This window comes from Stegastes partitus, unplaced genomic scaffold, assembly GCF_000690725.1.
Source record: "Stegastes partitus isolate 25-593 unplaced genomic scaffold, Stegastes_partitus-1.0.2 Scaffold1335, whole genome shotgun sequence".
NCBI lineage: Eukaryota > Metazoa > Chordata > Actinopteri > Pomacentridae > Stegastes > Stegastes partitus.
In genome coordinates, this window is record NW_007579066.1 from 1 (window position 1) to 22,967 (window position 22,967).

Consider the following 22,967-nt stretch of genomic DNA (forward strand, 5'->3'; position numbering starts at 1 on the left):
AACTATTTATTATCTATTTATTTCAAGTGTAACTTTAAAAAAAAAATGAAGTTACAGAAATCTGCAAATCGGATTTGGGTGTTCAATGAGCATACACAGAATACAGAAAGTCTTGTTGTAATAATAACTTGTCTAATTTAGTCATGACTAGAGCTAGGTGATGAAGCAACAGTGATGTGTACCCGCAACACACACCTCACAAATACTGTAAGAAAACTAAAAACATCAGATGGAAACCTTGATGTTAAGGATCGATTCATTATTGTGGCAGGTATCTGACATTTTTACGATTATTGGTATTGTTATTTTTATTGACTGATCATTGCGAAATAAATTAAATATGCTACTTTTGCTCTGATGAAACCACCTCTCTGTCTGTAGTCACTCTGTGGTCTCAGCAATGTCTGGACAACAACTCTATCTGATTGGCTGCAACATGTCACGAGTAATAGCCAGTCAACAAAAACCATTAATTACCAACCAAGGCAGATGAGCACATTTGCTGAGTGAAGCAGCTCTGGTGAATCAGCAGAGTCATGTTTGGTTGGACGGTGAGGTAGGAGGTGTTGCTAATGTTTATCAAACACCGCAGTCTTCCCCAAGCATTCCTAATATTACCCAGAAAAGCAAAACAATAATTCACTCGTAGGGTGGTTCAGCTGGAACATATTTTTCTGACACTGCTAGGCTAATGTTATCACTGCGAGGTTTGCTGTGCCGCTAACGCTACCCGGAATATTGTAACATCTTTCTAAAGTCAAATTAACTTTAACACTCTGTTATAACTGACAGACACGTCTCTCTAGCAAAAACCGAACAACTGAACAAGAAGCACAGCCGTCAAAACAAATCAGGACATTAGACACTTTCACAGTGGCTACGGCTATGCTAACAACTAGCAGCTACGTTAGGAGACAGCCACAGATTACACTGAAGCAGAGTCTGGAAAACAATAACTAATAACGCTTTAGGATCTGGACCTTAGAGGGCAATAAAAAAAGACGGAGCAGAGAAACAATAACAAAACAGAGAAGAATAGCAGATGGAACAACGGGAGACAAACTAATAGATTTCAATTAACCGATCGATCAACAAACACAGGAGAGCATGATAGCCTCACGTGACTCCCAGAGATCATCACTCCTATTTGTATTGTACATATTCAGTATTAGTAAGCCTTAATAATGAAGTAACCTAGTTAAGAATAACAGGCTCACTGCCATCACAAGTGGGTGACATATAACATTTAATGTATATCAGTTTAAAAATAACGATTACAGGCTTTTTTCCATTACCAATAATTAATACCAGACCTGCAAAAAAAATTTGTTAGCCGATCCCCACTTTCTTGCCTAACAGAGTAACCGAGCAGGTGTGGAAGATCGGGGTGTTTATTACAACTACAGTAACGTCTACTACCAGCTCTGTTAGTGTACTCATCTATCCCTGTCTGTAAACAGTAGCTTCCATTGTTGATTGGCTGTTATCTTTAGGTGTGACCAATTAGATAGAGCTGTGAGTGAGACCACCAGCCAAAGTAGAACATTTTATTTATTAGTTAATATAACGATACTGATCAGTAGGAAAATGTCAAATATCAGCCCCAGGAATCGATCTGGCTGATAATCAGTCAATCCCTATACTGAACATCTGAATGTGTGACATGTGGCCTCCATCATGTTGTGGGTTACCTTGGCATTGCGGCTGAAGTGGCGAGAGGCAAGTGGGTAGGCGGATGTGAGGGAGGAGGCGGAGGGTATGGAGGGCAGTGGGCTGTCTGCACCTCCTCCACCTCCACTGCTCTTGTCTCCTCCAGCCTCGCCCTCGCTGGCCCTGCCTCCCCCCAGGACCCTGCGCCGCAGAGAGGGGGAGCTGCCGGGGGTGCTGCGTGGAGAGTTACTGGCCGTGCTGCAGACGACAACAGAGAGAGGGAGGTTAGCTCAGGGGAGAACACCGGAAACTCTTTCATATTTCATCGCCAAGTTTTGCTCCGTGATGCCTTTAATGCAGTGCCATGAAGGAGGGCTGCGGGCGTTTCCTATCTGATAAAAGCATGCCATCTCAGGCTGAAGACCAAACAGAGGCCGTGTAAGGCCAGCGCTGTCTGCAGACAAACTGTAGGGGCGTTTAAAGCCGGTTAGTAAAGGTCTTAAGGCTGTTTAACCAGTAAGTGTGACTATACAATAGGTCACAGATTTATGGAGTGTGTGCTGTAATAAGTGTCCAATTCAATTTTTTTCTTGTGAACAGGTAAAGACTATGGCTGGGATGACTAGTTGTAGTAGTAATAATAATAACTGTTGCAATAATCAGCTACTACTAGTTGACTGTCTTTCAGGTAATTCATTCCTACAGTTTCTGGGTAAACCACTAAAAACAACAATGTGCATTTTACACATAACTTCCTGCAGGAAGGACAACTGAAGCATCAGAGACTTAAGTCTGAACAGTGTAATATCTGTTTAAATTTCATGTGTACTTTCCCTTTTTCATGTGGAATATTTCATTACTGTGCAGTATTACTACTTCATTACAACTTTTCTGGTCCTATTATGGCTTACTTTCTGTTTCCTTTACTATCACAAATCTATCCTACATGTATCTTATTTCTATTAGGCGCTGTACGTACTCTCATGTTGTGCAAGCTTGTTTTTTGAGCAATATTTGGCACAAGAATTTCCTCCTAAGTGTTATCTTATCTGAAATATCTGATGATGACACGTAGGTTGAAGTATTACAACATAGAGTAAAGTGATGCTAAAAGATTTGGTCAAGCATGTTTTCCAGACATTGCTCAACTTGCAAAGAGAACGCTTTGCGGTGTGTCCACCTCAAATCCATCAGAGAGGCTGCATAACTGGACCCAGATACACTGGATGAACTTCTCGTCCCGCACAGCTACCAAAACCTGGTAGGTCAAGCAGGAACCAACACAGTCCAGCAACACTTTTTTCACTTCAAGGCTTTGAATAAACATCTTGCACGAAATCTAGCAGCACCCAAACACTGTTTCCATGTGGTTCACTTTGTTAAAGCCATATTTTCCACTTGTAGTTCTGCTTCTTAAATAAGGTCAGTCTGAAGAATCATTGCTTAGATTTGAACTCATTAATTTACAGTCAAAGCTAGTTGTCGAGTGATAATTTTCATTAGTCAACCCAACCTGAGTAAAAACTGCATTTAGTTGAAAGAAACACCGGAAATACCTATAGGTTTAGATAAAGGCTGTCCTGATTTTGAAGGGATACAATGTGCAGGGTTCAAACAATTAATCAATCCAGTAATCACCTGACAGAAAACAACAACAACTGTGACAATCAACTGTTTTTAATTATCAGGCTACACTGAAAATCTTTGTGGATGGTTGAGAAAACGACAAGAGTGATTTGAGTTTTACATTGCATATGTTAAAGTAAATATTTCTGTCACAACTCCACGTACTTTCAAAGGTGCGTAAAGACGGAAAACGAGGCTAAAAAGGTCACTTGAAAGACGAATCTTTCCAACACATTCTCATTATGATCATCCAACCGTCACCAAAATATGTACATCCAATATATTTAGGTCGGTAACTTGTAAAAACTGCTATATTAATGCCACAATGCCAGATCTTTCAAACGTACATACACAGCTATTTATTATCATCATCTATCTAACTATGTGATGCAATGACCGGTAGAGTCCATGTCAGATGGCCTGTTGAGATCAATAAAAAAATTCTGTTATAGTGGCTCTTTCTGGATTGCAGATCAATTATAATAATGAAGCCAAACCAACATGTACTGTTGGAGCACTCATTGAGAATATTGCATCTTTTCATGCGCTTTAAATGAATGTTGTTTGTAGTTTTTTGCACTGTTTGGCACAGCACATTTAAGATTGTCTGTGCGGTTTGTTTTTATCATTACAACAGTGTTATCATGCCCTGCAAAAGGACTCGCTTTAAAAACAAAGGTACAGCTCAGACTGCGTAAAAACGGGACTGATGTCAAGGCTCATTGTTGAGCAAACAATTAGTTGCTCTGTCAAAAAAAATGTCAGCATATGTTTAAAAGACGTGGACTGGCATTTCCTAAAATGTCTTGTTTTGTCCAAAGATATTCAGTTTACCTTCACAGAGGAGGAAAGAAACCCGAAAATAATCATCTTGACGAAGCTGCAATCAGTATTTTTAAAAGAGACACAAGCTTGGGGCTTGTACTGAATCTGCAGCTAACAAATACCTTCATTATCAATTTATCAATTTATGTGTGTTTTTGAGTAAAGAATAGTTTGGTCTGTTAAAACTCGTGGCAGAGCTTCAAGATTGAAACAAGACCTGCAAAATTTTACCGCCTAGCCACAAAAATGATTATTATCACTAGCGATTAGTCTACTGTTTATTTACTAGATTTACTGATTAGTTGTTTGGTCTATAAAATGTCAGAAAATAGAGAAAAACGTTGATCAGTGTTTCTTAAAGTTTACCAAGATGAAAAAATGTGTTGCCTTGTCCACAACTGTAACATATTTAGTTTGCCAAAAAATACTTACCTAATTAAGGAAGCTGCAATCCAAGAATTTTTATTGTTTTTAGTTCAAAAAGGTACTTAAATTGATCAATCAACCAGTGGCGATTAATGTATCAACAACTAATCAATCAATGGATGCAACTCTCGATGGTTAACCAAGTTTCTGACTGGTGGTTGCACACAATAAGTATTTTTAAAGACATCATCTTTGGCTTTCAGACACTATGATAGACATTGTTACCATCCTGTTACATTTTAGAGACAAAACAACAAAACAATGTCAGAAAAGCGTAAAAATAAGTATGGATCACTGTTTCCTTGAATTTTTCTGAGATGACAAATGTCTTGTTTTGTCCACAACTCACAACACAAGAAAACAAAATGTTCACATGTCATTTAAAATCAATTTCGTTGCAGCTCTGGACTAAAAAAGACATCTGAAGACGGCATTTTAGTTTGTGGATTAGTTTAGTTTGAGATTTTTCTGGGCCTTCTTTTAGAGTTTTCTGGCATTTCATAGACAAAACAGTTAATCATTTGCTGCAGGTAACATTTACATTATCATTTTCTCCATTTTCAAGTAAAGATAATTTAAAATTATTTTTTGTAGTTACACACAAGGCGACTTCTTCAGATTTAGTTTTAATATTTACATTGAAGGAGCTACAATCAAGAAATTTTAGGGTTCCTTCTTGATAGTGAAATATTTATAACAATACCAGCATTAACTCAATATTAAACCGATGAACTGATTATCAATATAGTTGCCGGTTAATTCAATAGTTGCCAGCTAATCGATTAATAGTTGCAGCTCTTGACTAAACAACACATCTGAAAACATTCTCATTCTAGTCTGTGAGAGATTTTTTGGATGATTGTTTTTATATCGTTTTTTAGCATTTTATGGACAAAACTGGTAATCAGTTAATTGACAGTAAAGCACACGTTTGGCCTACAACTAACAATTACGTTCATTATTATTTTCTCCATTTCTATTCTGAAACAAGTGCAAATAGTTAAAAAAATACCTTTAGTAATTTTACAAATCTCAAGGTGACGTCTGCAGATTCAGTTTAATGTAATATGGCAAAAAAAAAAAATAAAATAAAAACAAATGCCAATCTACACATCTAAGGAGCTGCAATCAGGAAATTACACAGTGTTCCTTGGTCATTAAATATTTATAACAATAACAGTAGCAATTTATGATTAAAACGATTACTCCATCATCTAAATAGCTGGCGGTGAATTTAACAGCTAATCGGTTAATGGCTGTTGATGCCTGGAACAAGGAGCAGTGAAGCCAAAGAGCAACGCCTGAACCTTCTGCAACGAAAAGATCCCCCCGAAAAATATGATGTTATCTAAAGCAGCGATGCTAATCAGAGAGGTATTATGACAAGTAGCATTAAGCTATCTTTAGGTGGTGCACACAGGGCAGCAGGTGGTGTAAATAGGCTTGTAGTGCGGGCAGACTGACAGCCAGGACACTGAATGATGTGAATCTGTGTCAGCATGTGTTTACAACCCGGAATAAATCCTCCAGCAGCACCACAGTAAGAGGAAAGCAATGGACACACAGAGCTGCTGCTGCTGCGGTTCACTTCGCTGCTAACGAGCAGCTAGCAAACAACCGCTTCCCTTGAGCTGGTTTCTGTGCAGGATGGAGGCTCAGGTCAGGATGGAGGGGCAGCTTCGGCACAAACAAACCGGCCGTCTGCACCGCTAGCAGGCTGTTGCTGCACCCATCAGCGGGATCTGCAGGACCCGTTTGACCGCGCACCAAGCGCTAAGAGGCGGCTAAAAGAAAAAAACGGCCCTTCGCGCCGCCTCCCCATCACGCCACCGGTGACTCGCTCCGTGCCACTTACTCGAACATGTCATGAGGCTTTTCAGATCCAGCCGAAGTCCACAAAAACACACGTAGCTGCCCGCTATTGTACCAACATGGCACCGGTGTGTGCTGATGAAGCGAGCCAGACGCTGTACGGGGTTGTAAAATCCGCTCCTCCGTCGCGGTTCCCTTCGCTCAGCTTCGGGCTGGAAATGCGCCCCGGTCCGGTATTAATTCCCCATCGCGGCCCCTGAACCTCGTCCGGGACACACCGCTGCACCCTATGCCGATCGCAGGACCCGGTGACGGGCTGCCGTCTTTGCGCCCATCCGTAATCCGTTTGCAACCAGTGAGGGAGGGAGGGAGGCAGGGGGGAGGAGGGGGAGGCTCTATGTGTGGAGGAGGCCTCGCTTTTTACCGGAGGAGGTGCTAAGGAGGGGGCTTCGATAAGGAGGGTCACACTGAGGGGATTCATCTATTTCTGAGGCAAAGGGCTGCAAGAAAACGATGAACACTATTTGCTTTTTAATAATACATAATTCTAAGAAATCAACAGTTCATGAACACTTTTTCTGGGATGAACATTTAGGAAAATAACTGTTTCTGACATTTTTTTAAAAAAATTTTAAAGCTTCGTCCTAATATTACTGAGTAATAAATTTAAACATGTAATAGAACATATCCTAAGACATGGACGGGAACTAGAGCCCAACTGATTCTAATATATCAACAGACAACGTTCATTTTTAGGTTGAACCTGTAATCGCAATTTTTCTAACAGATACTGGGATTTTTTTGTTTTATAAAAAGAAAAAAAAAGGGAGTGTATGTCAGATAAAATAAAAATTTAAAATAAAAATAAAAAACTAATTGCAATTTCTCAAACACAGACTGTGATTTATGAATAAATACAGATAAAGCTTCAGTTCAATATTCACATTTAAATCATGTGATGGAGCATTACCACATAAGAACTATCAGAGTATTAATGGCTCTATACTGTAGTACAGGGAAGAGATTTAGAGTAATTCTGAATTTTTGAGGCCAATATCAAAATACCAATATTGACACACAGACATACATTTCTTTTCAGATACTTTTAGTTTTATGCTTTCTTTAAAAAAAAAAAAACAGCTTTGATATTGATGGATGTTGAAAGTAATTGTAATTTGTCAAACAAATATTACAATTTGCAAAATATATTTTATAACTTCAGCTTAATATTTCCTACATAATAGATTTAAAACATGAAACAGTTTATTCAAAATTGTGATTTCGATCTGAAATCGATTGCTCAGATCCACAGATACTGATAATCAGACAGAAGCTGAATATCGTATCTGATAATTGGTAGTTTAGAGTTACTAGACTGAGATGTAGCATCTGAACACTTCTGAAGGCCAACTATTCTGTCTGTCTGTCTTTCTTTCAGGCACTCTTTAAATGCGGACCATTGAATAGCTGTCAAATTCACCAAGTTTAGTCAGAGCTGATAAAGTAGAGTGTGCTGACAGCGCCGTTTAATTCCTGCCTCTGTGCTATTCGACGAGCGAAAAGAGCAGGCAACTAATGTGGTTTCACTTGGTTCATAATGAAAAGCCTTAAGGTCAAGCAAAGAGACAAAAAAAGCTAAAGAAAAGTCATGCAAAAAATGATCATTTACTGCTTTATTGAATCCACTATAACAGAAAATTTATCATCTGTGGATTGCTGCCAGCTGTTTCGACCAAACAAGCAAACTGAAGGCATCATCTTGTTACAGGCATTTCTGACTAAATCCTGTCATATTATAGACCACATTATGAATCAAGAAAACTATTTGTATTCGATAGGGGTGTAGCGGTACACAAAAATCACGGTTCAGTACGTACCTCGGTACGGAAGTCACAGTTCGGTACGGTACGGTTCGGTTCTCAGTTAAAGGGAAAAATTTAACGAAAAAATAAAAAATAAACCTGCTCATAATTAATCCGAAACATTTGTTTATTGTATTAAACCACAAAGCTGTTAGCAGCTCACTAAATCTAATTAAATGTACAATGTATACAAATGTAACAGGAATACTGCTGCATAGTTCTCAATATCAAATAAACAAAACAAAATAAATAAAACTACAAACTTAATAATTCCAGCTTATTGGTCTGCTGTAAATAGAACTGAATTACTTTTCCAGTATAAAAAAGGAAGACACTGCTGCAAACAACCAAGTTCAGCGAAAAATATAAAAAATAAATACATATTTTTCAAATAAATGAAAGCAGTATTATGCAGCAAAATTTGAGCTTGTGTGCTGTTCATAAATGGGGCAAGTTTGTAAAACATGGCTAACTAGAAGAGCACTCTGAGAGCGCAGACCTCCACCGAGCAGCTCATTTCCACCATATTGTGATTTCTACCAAGTTCTGCATTCATTTGATCTACACTATTAGATTCATGGATAATCAAAACATAGCTTTAGCATTGGAATTAACATTGATATCATCAATAACAAGCTGACAGAGTGAAGAACGGTCTTTCTGTACTCTCTAATATTTTGTACACTTACGTTATTTCTGCAGTTACTTACTGGCTTTAAGCTGTTAGCTAACGCTATGCTAGGTTGGCATAATTACAGCGATGTTGTTGCAAACACAAACAGACAGGGAGTAACTTAAGCTAGGTTAGCACAACTTTAGCAATGCAATGGAAATGAAAAGCATGACCGATGCAACGAAGCACACGTCAGTCGTCCTGACTCATGGCAAAGAGAGTTAAAGTGAAACAGGAGACATGCTGAGTCATTGTTAATGTCACAACGTGGTTATGAACTTATCTGTCAGTAGCTCCACTCAGCCCACTCCTGTGATGTTGCCTGGCTGCAGCTTCCTCATGTACTGCTGAGAAGACAGCGGTGAGGGCTGAGGACTGAATGGAGTGAAAGCTCCAGCACAGTGGGCAGTTAGGTTTGGATGCTGCCTTTTCAAATGAGTGTGTAAGTTTGACGTGTTGTCAGATGCATAGTTGAGGACCGCTTCACAGTGTGGATATACAGCTTTCGTCTTGTCGACTTGTTTTTCTCCTTTTTCATACTTCACCAGGAAACCGTAAACAGGTGATTTTAATGACATCAGAGCGTCTTCCAGCTCTGGCTTAATGTTGTTGTTGCTATCATTAGCCATCTTATTCGCTAGCCATACAGAGTGGGCTTATAATGAAGCGCCAATAGGAGAATAAACGGTCCGTCACATCCTGTGGTCCACTGGAAACTTCTACTTGTTTTTAGCTCCACAATACTGCACAACTGTGAGCCAGAGAAGGTCCACCGCAACTGTGGGCACCAAGTGATTTAAAATTTTGCAATTGAAACAATTCTGTACATTGATCATTCTTAATAGTCTCAAAATTTTCGTACCGCGGTACACGTCTGTACTGAACCAAAAGGGCTTGCACCAAACGGTTCGGTACGACTACATGTATTGTTACACCCCTAGTATTCAATAATTAAAAGAATAATTAGTTCTTTTTTTTAAGTTGATTGCTCCAAATGCTTGTTAATTGGCTAGCTGTCAACTGGGAATTTAATCATCTACTATTTTAATAATCACTTTTTCAGTTTGAGTTTTTCTTTAAGGAAATGAAATTGAAATTCTGTGATTGTAGCTTCTTAAAAGGTGAATACTTTCTGATTTCTTTCCTCCTCAAAGACAGTGAACCCAATATCTTCGACATTTATATTGACATTATAGCCCCAATAATTAATCCATTCACAGAGTAAAAAACGGGATGATTAATAGGCGATAAAAGTAATTGTTAGTTGCAGGCTCAGTTGTTGTGAAGTTGGTTACTTTTAAGAGGAATGTCTGCAGAGATGTATTTAGGTATAGGGTCATACTAAAAAATAAAACACACGATTAAACAGGACTAGCACAGCAAATGGAGAGTCCACCTGGCCGAAGCCCAGAGCCCACCCAATCCCTTCACCCTCAATCTGTGTGTCCATCCCTGTGGATTAAAGTCCACATCATAATCCACGCTGGGCCGAGGCCCACATCTCCACAGCTCCGTCTCTGTGTAATCTGCTTCACCAATGACCCACACCAATGTCAGTTCCATGGGTCCAGTGGGCACTGAGAGGCTGAATGCTTGCATCTTCAGACAGCAGTGAGAGCAGCACAGGATGTGGGTGTGCAGATGTAAACACAACACTCATCTGCCTTTTCCTTCCTCTTGTTGCACATCTCTTAGATTTCAACAGAGCAACAGCAAACAGCCGCAAGTGAATCTCTGTGAGAGAGTAGATCAATGCTTTTGGCCAACTAGAAGCTTCTGGCAAACACATGGAGTCTGCATGATACCCACACTAACCATAATCCAAAACAACACACAAATCTGACTTGATAAACAGATTGAGTTCAACGTGCACAGTAAAAAAAAAAAAAATAATAATAATGTTTTGCTTTTAATGTAATTTTTTGAACTTGGAAAATTTTGCTAAATTGCAGATAATATATAGTAAAATGAGAAGAAAAATATTGATATCTATGTTAAACAATGCAAAAAATAATAATGTTCCAAAATTTATTTTAAATAATGGTAACATTTTTAAAACGTTTAAATGTAAAATTACCCTTTTTTTTATTTTACTCTACTTAGAAACAGCAAAAAACACTACAGATAATAAATATATATCATATAATATAAATATATAACATTTACAGATATTTGCTGTTATTTAAAATTTAAATAAAAAAAGTAAATGTAAAACACATCAAGAACTGGAATTTTTCCTCAATGCTAATTTTTCTTTTATATTTGACGGTAAATTTACGCTATTTGTTTACTGTATATTGTATTGTAGATATATAGCAAAATCACAAAAAAGGATTAATTTACACATTGACTGTAAAAAAAAGTAATAAATGTCCACATTAAAAATCTGTATTTCTATGAATAGTAACTTTTTCTTTTAACATTGACTATAAAATTCCATAATTTTTACTGTATTTAAATAAGCAAAAAATATTGTTGTTTTGCTGTTACTTAAAAAAAATTAACTTACTGCATGTATAAAAACTGATAAATGATTAAACTGTTTTTGTACAGACTTTCCATGATTTATTTATTATAGATATAGTAAAATCTCAGAAAAAAATCTGCTATAATTTGCATGTTGACTGTTTTTTTTTTTAAAAGACCAAAACCAAAAATAATGTCCACATCAGAAATCAGTATTTTTGCAAACAGTAATCTGTTCACAATGTGTGTCTATAAAATTACACCGCTTTATAGTACTTAAACTAAAAAACAATTATTTAACTGTTATTTGTACAGTTTTTAAACATTACAGTATTCTACCATTTTTTAACTTTGACTTTTTTTCTGGCTCTCTTGCTGCCAGAGTTTTTTTTTTTTAATGTTTTTGTTTTACAGTGTACACAGAACTAGACATGAGATACTGAGCAGCAACAGTGAGAAACTCTAAAACAATGCCTGAAAACAAATAAACACACTCGATGAATGCAGACAATGTGAAGCAGGACAGCTGCACTGATATGATGACAAACGGACGTCACATGAAACAATCAATGACTATCAGTCAGCAGGCGGTGACATGGAGAAGCTCAACATCCATCAGTGAGATTGTGTTTCAGTGACTGCCGACTTAGTCAACATTCAGTCAGGTGTTGACACTCAGACACTGTGCACAACTACAGTATACAGTACAGTACATTTTAACATAAACCATCTTCATCACAGTTCCCCTTAGAGCTGCACTGACAACTGTGCTGTCATGTTTCTTTTTTTACAAAAAAGTCACTATGGCTTGCCATTTCAAAAAATATACATTGGATTTGATGTCCTTTCAGCCCCTCACAGTCTTCCTGCTGTTCTCTACAAAACACCAGACTAAAGACACAATAAGCAGGGCTCCAGACTGAAGTTTTCACTGGTAGCAGAGGTGTGACAAACTTTCTCATTTGGTCGCAACCTCCCACCTTGTCACAGGCAAATCATATTACTTGATGAACATTTTCTTATCCATAGTACAATTTATCGATGTTTCCTAAACGCCCCACATTTCAGGCTGTGGTAGCTGCTGCCTGGTGGCTGCAGTGTGCTCAGACAGGTGTGTGACTGAAATTACATTGAAAATAGTTACAATGGATTCTAATGTCAGATTTGTCTAAGATCAAACACAGGGATTTTTTCTACATGCGGTCTTATCTATGAGCAGAAAAAAACTGCTCCTTTAGGTCCGCCCCACTTTTCATGAGAAGACCACATTTTTAAAAGTAAATACCGCAGTACACCAAAGTTCCTTAAGTACTACTTTCCACCACTGTGGTGAACACAGCAGCTTCCTGTCTAAGATACACTGATACTGACACAGCTTAATGATCATCTTGCACTTGCACCAATGCGACCACTTTAAATTTTAACTTGCACACTCTCAGAAAAAGGTCAACAAATGTGGAGCCTGACAAGTGACAAGAGCTTTACAGATTAGCAATATTTAAAATTGGATCACATTGGAAGTCTATCAGTCTACATATATGTAAATCTAAACATGTAAAAGACTGTCATTATGACAAACAAACAAAATGCTGACATCTAAATAAGAAGTACGAGGTCTGTGTGGGAGCACACAAAGTGGAATTACCCTGTCAGCTGTACTTTGGAAAATACTGAACATTTAAAAAGCCAGGAACAAAAGAGTGCAGTCACCAAATGAGCTGCTCACACCAGCCCCCTTATACTGCAAGTATTGTCACCAGCAGATTTGTCACGACACGTCAAGACTATTCCTCTGAACCCCAAAACCTGCCAGCAGGTTTGAAATGCATGGTAACTTAAATAAAATCATTAAAATGACACCATTTAGATTTCCAACTTTCCAACAATCCTTGAACTACTCAACTAATCATTGACGTGCAGTTCAGTCATGAAACTAGTGATGGTGATGTGTCATTACAATCACTTTATTCTACAAGCTCCTTTAAAAATTTTACCTATAACAAAAATCCCCACAAATGGACTGGTTACTGAAACCAGATTCTGTAAAAACAGAAAACTCTGAGTAGTAACCATGACACTACTAGTGACCCAACAGACACATGACAAAAATTTAAATCATGCCCTGTTCCATCGAGAAAATTATCCAGATCTAAGCTTAAAATCATTATTCATCAGAATTACTTCATCCGACATGTTTTATTTAATAATTTGCCCCCCCAAAAAAACATTCTGCAAAAAACGAAGCACTCTGCACTCTTCAACACAACTTAGAAACCATCAGTAAGTCAGCTGTGACTGGTACAGACACAAATTTAAAAAATTTAAATAGTAAAATATCTACAGTACTAAGAGCGTTTTTCCGGTATTGCCAACACTTGGGAAAATGTTGCACGTGTTGATTTTAGCCTTTTTTTTTTTTTTTGTAAAATAAATAATCAAAGCAATTCAACTTTTGTTTTTTTTTGTTGTTGTTTTTTTTAAAGAAATATATTACATATTTCAATGCATTTCTAGCTATGGCTGTTCTGTTTCCATAGTGGTGCAGGACTTTATATTGTAGTGAAAAATGAGGCCACAGAGGCTAAAAATGTGACAGGAACAAAAAACACCTAGTTTAAATAATATGAGATGTCCTAAAATAAAGTGCTTCAACTGTCAAAGATGAAAATGCATGCATGAAACTGAATTAAAATATTTTGAGCCAGCTCTAACACCTTGGTATTTTGTTGAGGAGCTGCAACCGATCACTCCTCAGTCACTGATAAATCCACCCCAAGCACTGTGGCACCAGGAATTCGCTGTGCAACAGGCTGTCAAAGGCGCCTTTTTACTCAGCCTGGCCTTAAGGTACGGTCAGGACAAACTGCGACACATAGCCACATTCAGACTTACTTCCACCCAACCTTTTTATTTATCCTTTATTTAGCCAGGAAAATCCCACTGAGATGCAGCATGTCTTGTGGCAGGGAGTCCTGTGTTTACAGCTGCTTTCCACAGCTTTACTTTACTAAAAAAAGGCTATGAATGGCTTTACTTTATATCATGCCCTGGCAGGTATTTCTCTTTGCAATTAATGCAATCAAAGACACTTGAACATGATCACAGCTCATACTAAATAGCAACTTTGTCATCAACTGATCGAGATTCAACACGGCTGATTCTGTCAGAAATTTTCCACTGTTAAGAAAGAAAAAATTCCCATTGCGGTCGTACAGTCTTATCACAATGCTAATCAGCTGTGTTGAGCCTGACGGGCTGTTTAAACATTAGTTAAGTAGAAAGGCTAAGTTAAGAATGCATGTGTATTCAAATAATACTGCATATCACATAATACAGATGTGATTTATGGTGCTGTGGGCTTGGATATCCAAATATTATTTCAGTGCTGCATGTCAACAGGGCTATTTAATAGCCTATATAACGCATATCTGAATAATGGTTCACACAACCACTGACACGTGTTTGCTGAAGTCAGACTTTTTTTTAACCCCAATCTACAGTGGCAGGTTTGATTTTCTTTTAATAAGTAAAATAAAATCAAACCATTTATCAGAGCCAGAAACTGTTAAAACATCCCTAGATTTTCAAACTTTCAATAGTCCTTGAGCGAATTATATGCAACAAGGAGTTCAGTTGGGAAGATTTTCCAAATCTTAGCTTAAAATCACAACATTTTATCAAAATCACATTCTAAAGAAATGTACTGGTCTCCTTTAAAACCAAAAATTGAGAGTTAAATCTAACCCAAACCTCGAAAAACCAAAAAGTCTGCTCTGTCTTTGGTGTGACTGAGTCAGCTGTGACCATCAGTCCCATGATGGAAGTTTAGGGACATTTTAGATGAACTCCCAGCCGTGTGTTTACAGATTAGATAGGAAAACAGTATGGAGACAAATTAAAAATGCATATACTAAAATATCTATAATATATAGAGTTACCATTTTGTCCAGTGTTGGTAATACATGTGTGACCTTGGAAAATGCTGTCCATAATTAAAATTGTTTTTAAAGAAATTAAACTTTGATTCTATTTTTTTATGATTTATTTCATTCTAAATTGGTTATACTGTATAAATGACACTTCTGAGTCCTCTCTCCTTCTAGTTATGGTTGTGCTGTTTCTATAGAGGTGCAGGACTTTATATTGCAGTGAAAAATGAACCCACAGTGAAAAAAAACATGTGACAGGAGCAAAAAGAGGCCCAGGGATTGCTTTGTTTTTCTTGCTTCTTCAGCTACATAAACATTTGCTTGCTACTACTAAACGCCACTGATAAATCATTGCTAAGCAACTCCAATCTGGTGTAAAACATCATTATTATGCAGCAAAACAACATAACTGGGTCAATAAAACGAAGTGTAAATGAAGAGGACAAGGGCACAGCTGTTCATATGGAGCAGCACAGAGAATCACCCTCTGCCTGCCCTCTGAAGCCCACTGCAGTGGTGCTCACAGCCTCCTCTGATTGGACCCGCATGACATCATCAGACTCACAGCCCACTGCCATTGGCTGACGGTGATGTCATAACTCAGCGGAAGGATAAATGGCGCAGGAACCCCGCCTCTAGCTCCTTGTGACTGACCCAGCTCTGTTTTTTTGTCTCACTTTTTGTGTTTACAGTTTACATAACCTACTGCTTCTTGTATTTACAGACGCCATGAGGGTTTACACTGAAAAATCCCAGTAAACTGCAGGTAATGTTGGCAACTTAGTAGTCTTTAGTGCAGGGCAGCAGAGGTGTTTCTGCTTCTTCACCAAAATTCTACCGTCTGGCCTGCTTTTCCAGCTGACGTCATCATGCACCATGAATCAACTGAACTTAATCAGGATTTTAACAGTGTAATCTGCCCTCACTAGTTCTAGCCATTAGCTAATTAACTCCAGCCTGCTCCTGAATAGTTGACCCGCTGCAGCGATTGAGAAAAGTCGACTAAGCGTAAATCTGTCATATGTAAGGGCTTTTTATTCCACACCAGCACTCACAAATGAGCGGCAACTCACTGCCGTCAGTCACAGCAGGCAAATCCCGTCTCAGTAGGCCTGAATGCAAATTGGCTGAGGTTTTACAGAGCTATAAGCGTAGAATACCCATGAGGCAGTCAAACATAGTGCTGACAGTGTGGACGCTCTGTTCTGAGCCACTGAACTTTATGTGCTGCTGCAGTGAGATAAGTGAGGCCATCCTCAAGAGAACAACACTTGGGCCTCTGCTCACGAGGAAGCAGGAAAATGCTGCACATTAGCCTTTTAATCACTAGCTGGTTATTTGGGATGATTCCAGGACACTAACACAGTATGATATGTCTGCAGCAGAGGAGGCTGCAGCCTCAGAGCCACACTTTTAGGACCCTTATTTGTCAAGACAGCGACACCTGCCGAACAGGATGGTCGCTAAAGTGCACGATTTATACTAGCATAAGCAAGAACTATCAAAAGGAAAACAAAAAAAGCCTTAAATATTGAACTTCATGTGTATGGAGTCTAAGACATAGATCATCACTTTCTTAAATAACTGATGGAAAAAGTTAAACTTTTACACTAGTAGTTTTTGTTTTGTTGCACTCAACATACTCCTTTTTGTCAAAGTTTTTTGGTTTTAAAGGTTTACTCCACCCAAATAGCATGACCTAACAGGCTTATTCCACAAAAAAATGCCACTTTTTGTCCAAAAACTTACTCTGGACTACACTGGATTTTCTAACATACAAGTCATTGTTTTAAAAGTTCATACAATGCAAAATACTACTTCGTGTTCAAGTTCTTACTTTCTAATTAACTAGTTGTGCTTTAAAAAGGTTCATTTTCCCCAAAATACTACGTGTTCCAGTACTTATAGTTTTAAAGGTATAATCTGCTCTCTAAATAACAATTTATGGTGTTAAAAAGGTTTATTCCACCCAAAATACTGTTTTCTGTTCAGGCTTTCATAGTTTTAAAAGTTTATATCACTCAAAATATCACTTTCTAACTAACAAGTTGTGGTTTTAAATGTTTATTTCACCTAAAATAATACTTTCTGACCAAGTACTAAAAGTTTTAAGGATTGATTGACCTGAATTGTATTTTCCAACTCAATTTATGGGCTTTAAGGTTTATTACACTCACAGTACTGCCTTCTGTTTAAGTACTTAGAGTTTTAAAGATATATTCTATCAAAAATGCCCTTTCTAAATAAAAAGTTACATTCAAAACTGTACATGTTTTTGTTTTTTTTTGTCTGTGCTGCCCTTTGGAGTAAACAAAGTGGAGTTCATGAGCAACATGGGTCCTAATAATGTGGTCCTGAACGTGCAGCGTCCTTTGCTGCTCCACTAACCTGCAGCTGTCCCAGTCAGAGTCTCTGCTCAGGAGGCTCCTGAGGGACCAGCGGGAGCGCCGGCTGGGTGAGGGGCTACGAGACCCAGAGCGAGGGGGAGGCAGGAGGAGGTCGTGTGAAGGGCTTTCCTGACCTCCCTCTTCTCCCTCCATCTGTGTGGCCAGCGAGGGGGAGGGCGAGGGGCTCCGGTGTCGAACAGCGCCCCTCTGCGCAGGCTCCTCTATTACAATTTGTGGTGTTTTACCCCATTGTAGCTTCGGGGTGCAGCCCTGCTCGTCTTCGTTTCGCCTCTTGGTTCGGGTCCTGCTGCGGTGGGACCGATTTAGGCGGCTGGAGCGCGACAGCCGGGGGCTGGGGGAGCGAGACCATGAGTCTGTATCGGAGGATGGCGGCAGGACAGTCAGCGTGGGGACGGGGATGGGTTGAGTCAGAGTCAGAGCCTCTGGTCTCACAGGAGAGGACATCGTCATCTTCTGAGCTTTCCAGGGCACAATTTACTCAATCAGTCAAGTCAAGGTTGCAACTATTAGAGCCGCGACTGACCCATGGCTGACCATGACATCGCAGTCACACTCCCTTCAGGTCAAAAAAAACAAACAAAAAAACTGATTTCTTAAGTACCAATGACAAAAATAGTTAATTAGTCCTCATGTTAGTTGTCAACTTGAGAAAGTTTTGTCTCATCAGATAAGATCCAGAGACTAGTTCTGAAGTGGGTGTTTGACAGTAAAAAATTATGCAGCAAGACACTGGGTGGAGGATTTCACGTCTTTCTCAGTTTCTGTTGTGTAGCCAAGCCATTTCCAGGCATCCAGTCTGTGTATTACTTGGCAAAAACAGGCAAAAATGCTGCATCCCACCTCCGCACCTTCTGCACTGTCTGGCGTCACTCTTTCTTTAGAGCTCCTCTTGTCTTGTCCTTGTGGTAGACTTGCTTTTGTTTAATCATTTTCATCTTTGTGAGAGCTGAAGAGTAAGACAGAGACAGATCTGTGTTTGGAAGAAACTACCTGAGGAGTGAAAAGAGCAGAAACTTTGCATTCAGAACACTGGCCTGCCTGAACTTGACTACTGCTTCTCAAAATATGAAGTGTTTTCCATTAAAATAAATGACTGTGAGATGAGGGCTATTTCTGTCTGCTCTGCCAGTTCTAGAAATGAGATATCATATGATAAAAATGATGTCTAGGAATGACTAATGTTTCCGTTAAAAGACTGATCAATAGGATATATTTACAATGAGGGAATTTATGTTGTATGCACTCCTGTGCAGCATTATTATTAAAAATGCTCCCTTCAAATAACTCTGAAACATTCCATGAGAAATCAGATTATTGTGTGATCTATATAAACCATTTTAAACCACCGTTTTCAAACCTCAATGTACAACAACACAGCTGATCCTTAAAGTGCTTAGACAGAACAAACTCACAACCTCACACAGCAACTTCAGACTGCAGCAGACATAAACAACACACCCTCTGGAAATACTAATAACAAGGTCTAAATGCCACTATAGGCTACCAAGGTCATAACGACAAGAAAGCATACTGCAAATGTGTCCTCCAACAGAGCAGGGTTGTGTGTGTGTGTCACTCCATTGTTTGCCTTCAAAGCAGGCACTTCCAAAGCCAAGGCCTGAGCACGTCTGACAGTATTTGATGTGATCTGTTTGAACAAGAACAATCTTGGCACCGACTTGTTTGTCCACAGTAATCCACCGTAATCCCCGTGCAGCCTTCACTCCTCAGTCCACACAAGCCTGATCTTTTTTTTGCCCATAAAATACAGGCCATCTCAAGCTATTATCGCACCTACACACCGACCATTGCTTTTCAGCTGCACAACACTGCAGCACAAACAAGCCAACCTCTGTTGTGTGCAGTGAGCTCTCAGGAACAGCTGATGTGGTGATATCAAGTTAATCACTCAGCATTGGTGTGGCTCAGGTCCTGGTGGCTTAAGAAACCACCTGAATGAGCTGCAGCTGTGTGAAATGCCACCACATTGCTGTGTGTGATGCTGCCATTGGAGAAGTTGTACTTCATTCACGATTCAAAAACAAAAAACTAAACAAAATTTCTTTATTTCTACTCCTTAAACCCCTAAAACAGAAGACAAAAAAAAAAAAAAAAACATTCGAGGTGTCAGAATCAAAACTTAAAAACCAATGAAGTTTTTGGCAATTTAGCAAACCAAAATCCCCAGGTCGATTTGATTTTTGTTTTTTTTGTTTTCAAACAAAAAAACAAGATCGATATATTACTCATCCCTTCAATGAAAATTTAGGTAACCAGGAGCCCACACATCAAACATATTAGAGGTAGAAAATAAAAAGGTGCTAAAAAGTGTAAATAAAGGCTCATTGGGTCCTGGCAGACCAAGAAGACCAAATTCAAAAAACTCTCCAGCTGAATGGTCATTCTTTACAATAGGAACATGAAAAAATTGTTTTTTAATACCAGCATAAAAAATGTAAGATAGTCAGGGTCGACTGACATGGTTGTTTTTCGAGCTAATGCAGATTATCAGTAACCAAAGAGATTGAAGATCAATACCTGCCAGACAATTGTCGTTAAGTTCTTTGTTCCACAATTTAGAATAACACAAACTCTAACACAAAAGTTTGTTGAAGTTCTTTTGTTTGTTTATGTTTTAAATGTTTAATTTAAAGAGAACTTTAACCTTGAGTGTTGATTGGCTGTTACTCATGATGTGGACCCAATCAGATGGATCCGTGGGCGGGATGTTGCTGAGACCACACAGACAGAAAGCTCCATCTGAGCCAAAGTAAGTCATATGTAGGTTTATTTATTTTACACAAAATCAGTTAAAATTAAATAACGATGATGGGTAAAACACTGAATAACTGAATATTGGTTTTGGCAAAAACAATAATCAGTCTATCAGATTGTTAAATTGATAGATTAATGAATAGATTAATAATGCATAGAGAGATAGATCTACAAAGGCAACAGAAAGGCATTAGTTTGTTTTGTTCTTTTGTTAGATATTAAGACAAAGTCGTTAATAAAAAAACTAAACTGGAGCTTTTTTGAGTTTAGTATTCTCCTTTTTCCTTTGGCCAACGTGACTTGGTTTAAAATAAAATAATAAAAACAAAACAGAACAGCCTGTTCACTTTCATTTTTTAGTTTTAAAAAAGGAATCAACAAAAACCAAAAATGGACCATGCTTGACTGTGCTTTTTATCCGACACTTGAAACTGTTTTTTTCTTGTTAGTAGTTTCAAAACAGGGAACGGAAGTACTTTTCCTTTAGGTTGCAAATGAATTATCCGACGATCTCCAGACTTAAAGGGCGTGCAGAAACAAACGGTATTTAAAAACATGGCACAGAAAAACAAAAAGTACCCTGTAGTTTTCTGATAAGACCAAACTTGGAGCTCCTACCTCCCATTGGACGAGTTTCCTCCGTTTCTGTTATCTTGTTCGGCCTCGAAAACCAGCCGAGCCACAGTGCGGGAGGTGATGTTAAAATCCACTTTCTCACAGGAACACATCAACATTGTCAGAGAGGCATCAGCCGGCCGCAGCTAACAGTTAGCCTGTAGCAAGCTAACGCTAAAGTCAGCTAACCTCCGAAGGCCGACGGCTCACAAAAAGATGACTATCCGGCTACCAGGCTTCAATTTCCAGCAGACAAACCACTATTCCGCTGTCTTCCATTTCAACTCTAAAAACACCTCTGTATAAAACACTGTTATCAAACTACATTTAAATACGACGGGGAAGGCTAGCTTCGCATCAGTAGCGTACTAACTTGGTTTAAAGTAAAACGTTTTTTGTCGAAAAGTGAAAAGGATCGAAGTGGGACGATTTACTCGACACACTGGAGGGGTATACGACAAGTCGCATCAAATAAATGTGCCATCGCTGCTGATTTTCTTTTTACAACACACAAACAAAAACACATCTTCCCGAAAATAATAGACGCTATAAGCTTAAGGAATCAACGAGAGGTGGATTATGCGCATTTACAAGCACAATAAAGCGAACACCCCCTCCGGGAAACTTTGTGGTACAGTCTGTGAAAATAACTGTCCAGAGGATGTGGCGAGAACAAGAAGAGTGTTTACATCAAACACGCACAATCCACCGAAAACTGTTTTTTCAAAGTCATTCGTCGACTTTAATATTATAATCAACAAGTATGTCATGCTGCCTGCGTGGACTGTTGTTACAGCTGGGTTGTTTAACTACGCAGAGAATCCAACGAATGAAGAATTTCTGGTAAAAAAAAAAATAAAAAAAAAAGAAAGAAAGAAAAGATTTCCCCCCCTAAAGCAACAGGTAAATCCACAGACCTGCACAGTTTCAGAGTTTATTTGAAGGAAGCTGCTGTGATCAAAGTCCTGTAACAGTGCGACCTCTTGTGTCTAACAAGGCTGTTTGCACCTCACTGAATTTCTATGAAACTATGAGAGTTTTCTAAATCCACATTGAAGCATAGATTATATAAAAACAGTAAAATAAATACATTTTTAAAAGGGAGAATGTGTGGCAGATATTCATCTCACCTCCTGTTTCTTGCAGCAGCATCACTTCATGCATCTCACTGACTGTTAAAAGTTGGATGCAGCTCTCAGGAGACTGGAAACCATCTCCTCCAGTTCACATATATACAGTGACACAAAGACAGCAGCTGAAAACAAAAAGCAGGCTTTGAGTTCAGATAATGTGTGTGTGTGTGTGTGTGGGGGGGGGGATTTTAACAGATTTTGATTTTTATGAGGCAGTTCTTCTCTGAATCACATGCAGAACAGTCCAAAGCTTGACTCATCTGGGGTTCTAACTTAATCTCATTTTACATCCAGCTGTTCTTCTTTTAGCTGATTCATTTGTTTTTAAGTTTTTAATATTTTTTCAGTTTGGGGTATTTTTTCTTACTGACTTTGTCTTTATTGTTATCACATTTGTGTGCCTACATCTTTCATTTTCTCAACCAGATAAAATGTACCTGAGGCCTTCACACATCGGAGTTTAAATAAAGGATGAATGAATTTATTCAACAATCAATTAGGGAACAATTTCTAACTCTTTATAACAAGAAAATGAAAGACAATAACTCGTAAGAACTGAAGTTTTGCATGAAAATCTAAAGTTATCCAAATAATTGCCACTTACATTTTTGCTGATCAGCGAACTAATTAATGCAAATATAAGTTTAGCTTTTGTGGATTTAGGAATGTCATCACATTGATAATGTTGAGCACTGACTGTACCAGACTTTATAAAAATACACAACAGGACAGAGGAAAGCACATTTCAGAAACTACACTTTACTATA

The 22,967-nt window shown here is 38.5% G+C and overlaps 1 protein-coding gene across 1 annotated transcript; it reads right to left on the reverse strand.

The window, feature by feature from the left end:
• Nucleotides 1–1,691: 1,691 nt before the first annotated feature.
• On the reverse strand, nt 1,692–21,457 carry LOC103369822 (homeotic protein female sterile-like; the record flags this gene model as incomplete). Its single annotated transcript, XM_008298644.1, has 2 exons — nt 21,071–21,457; nt 1,692–1,908 (listed from the first exon to the last, which is right to left on the reverse strand). Coding segments are annotated over exons 1-2 (333 nt in total), but the record flags the coding sequence as incomplete, so codon positions are not given.
• Nucleotides 21,458–22,967: the final 1,510 nt, after the last annotated feature.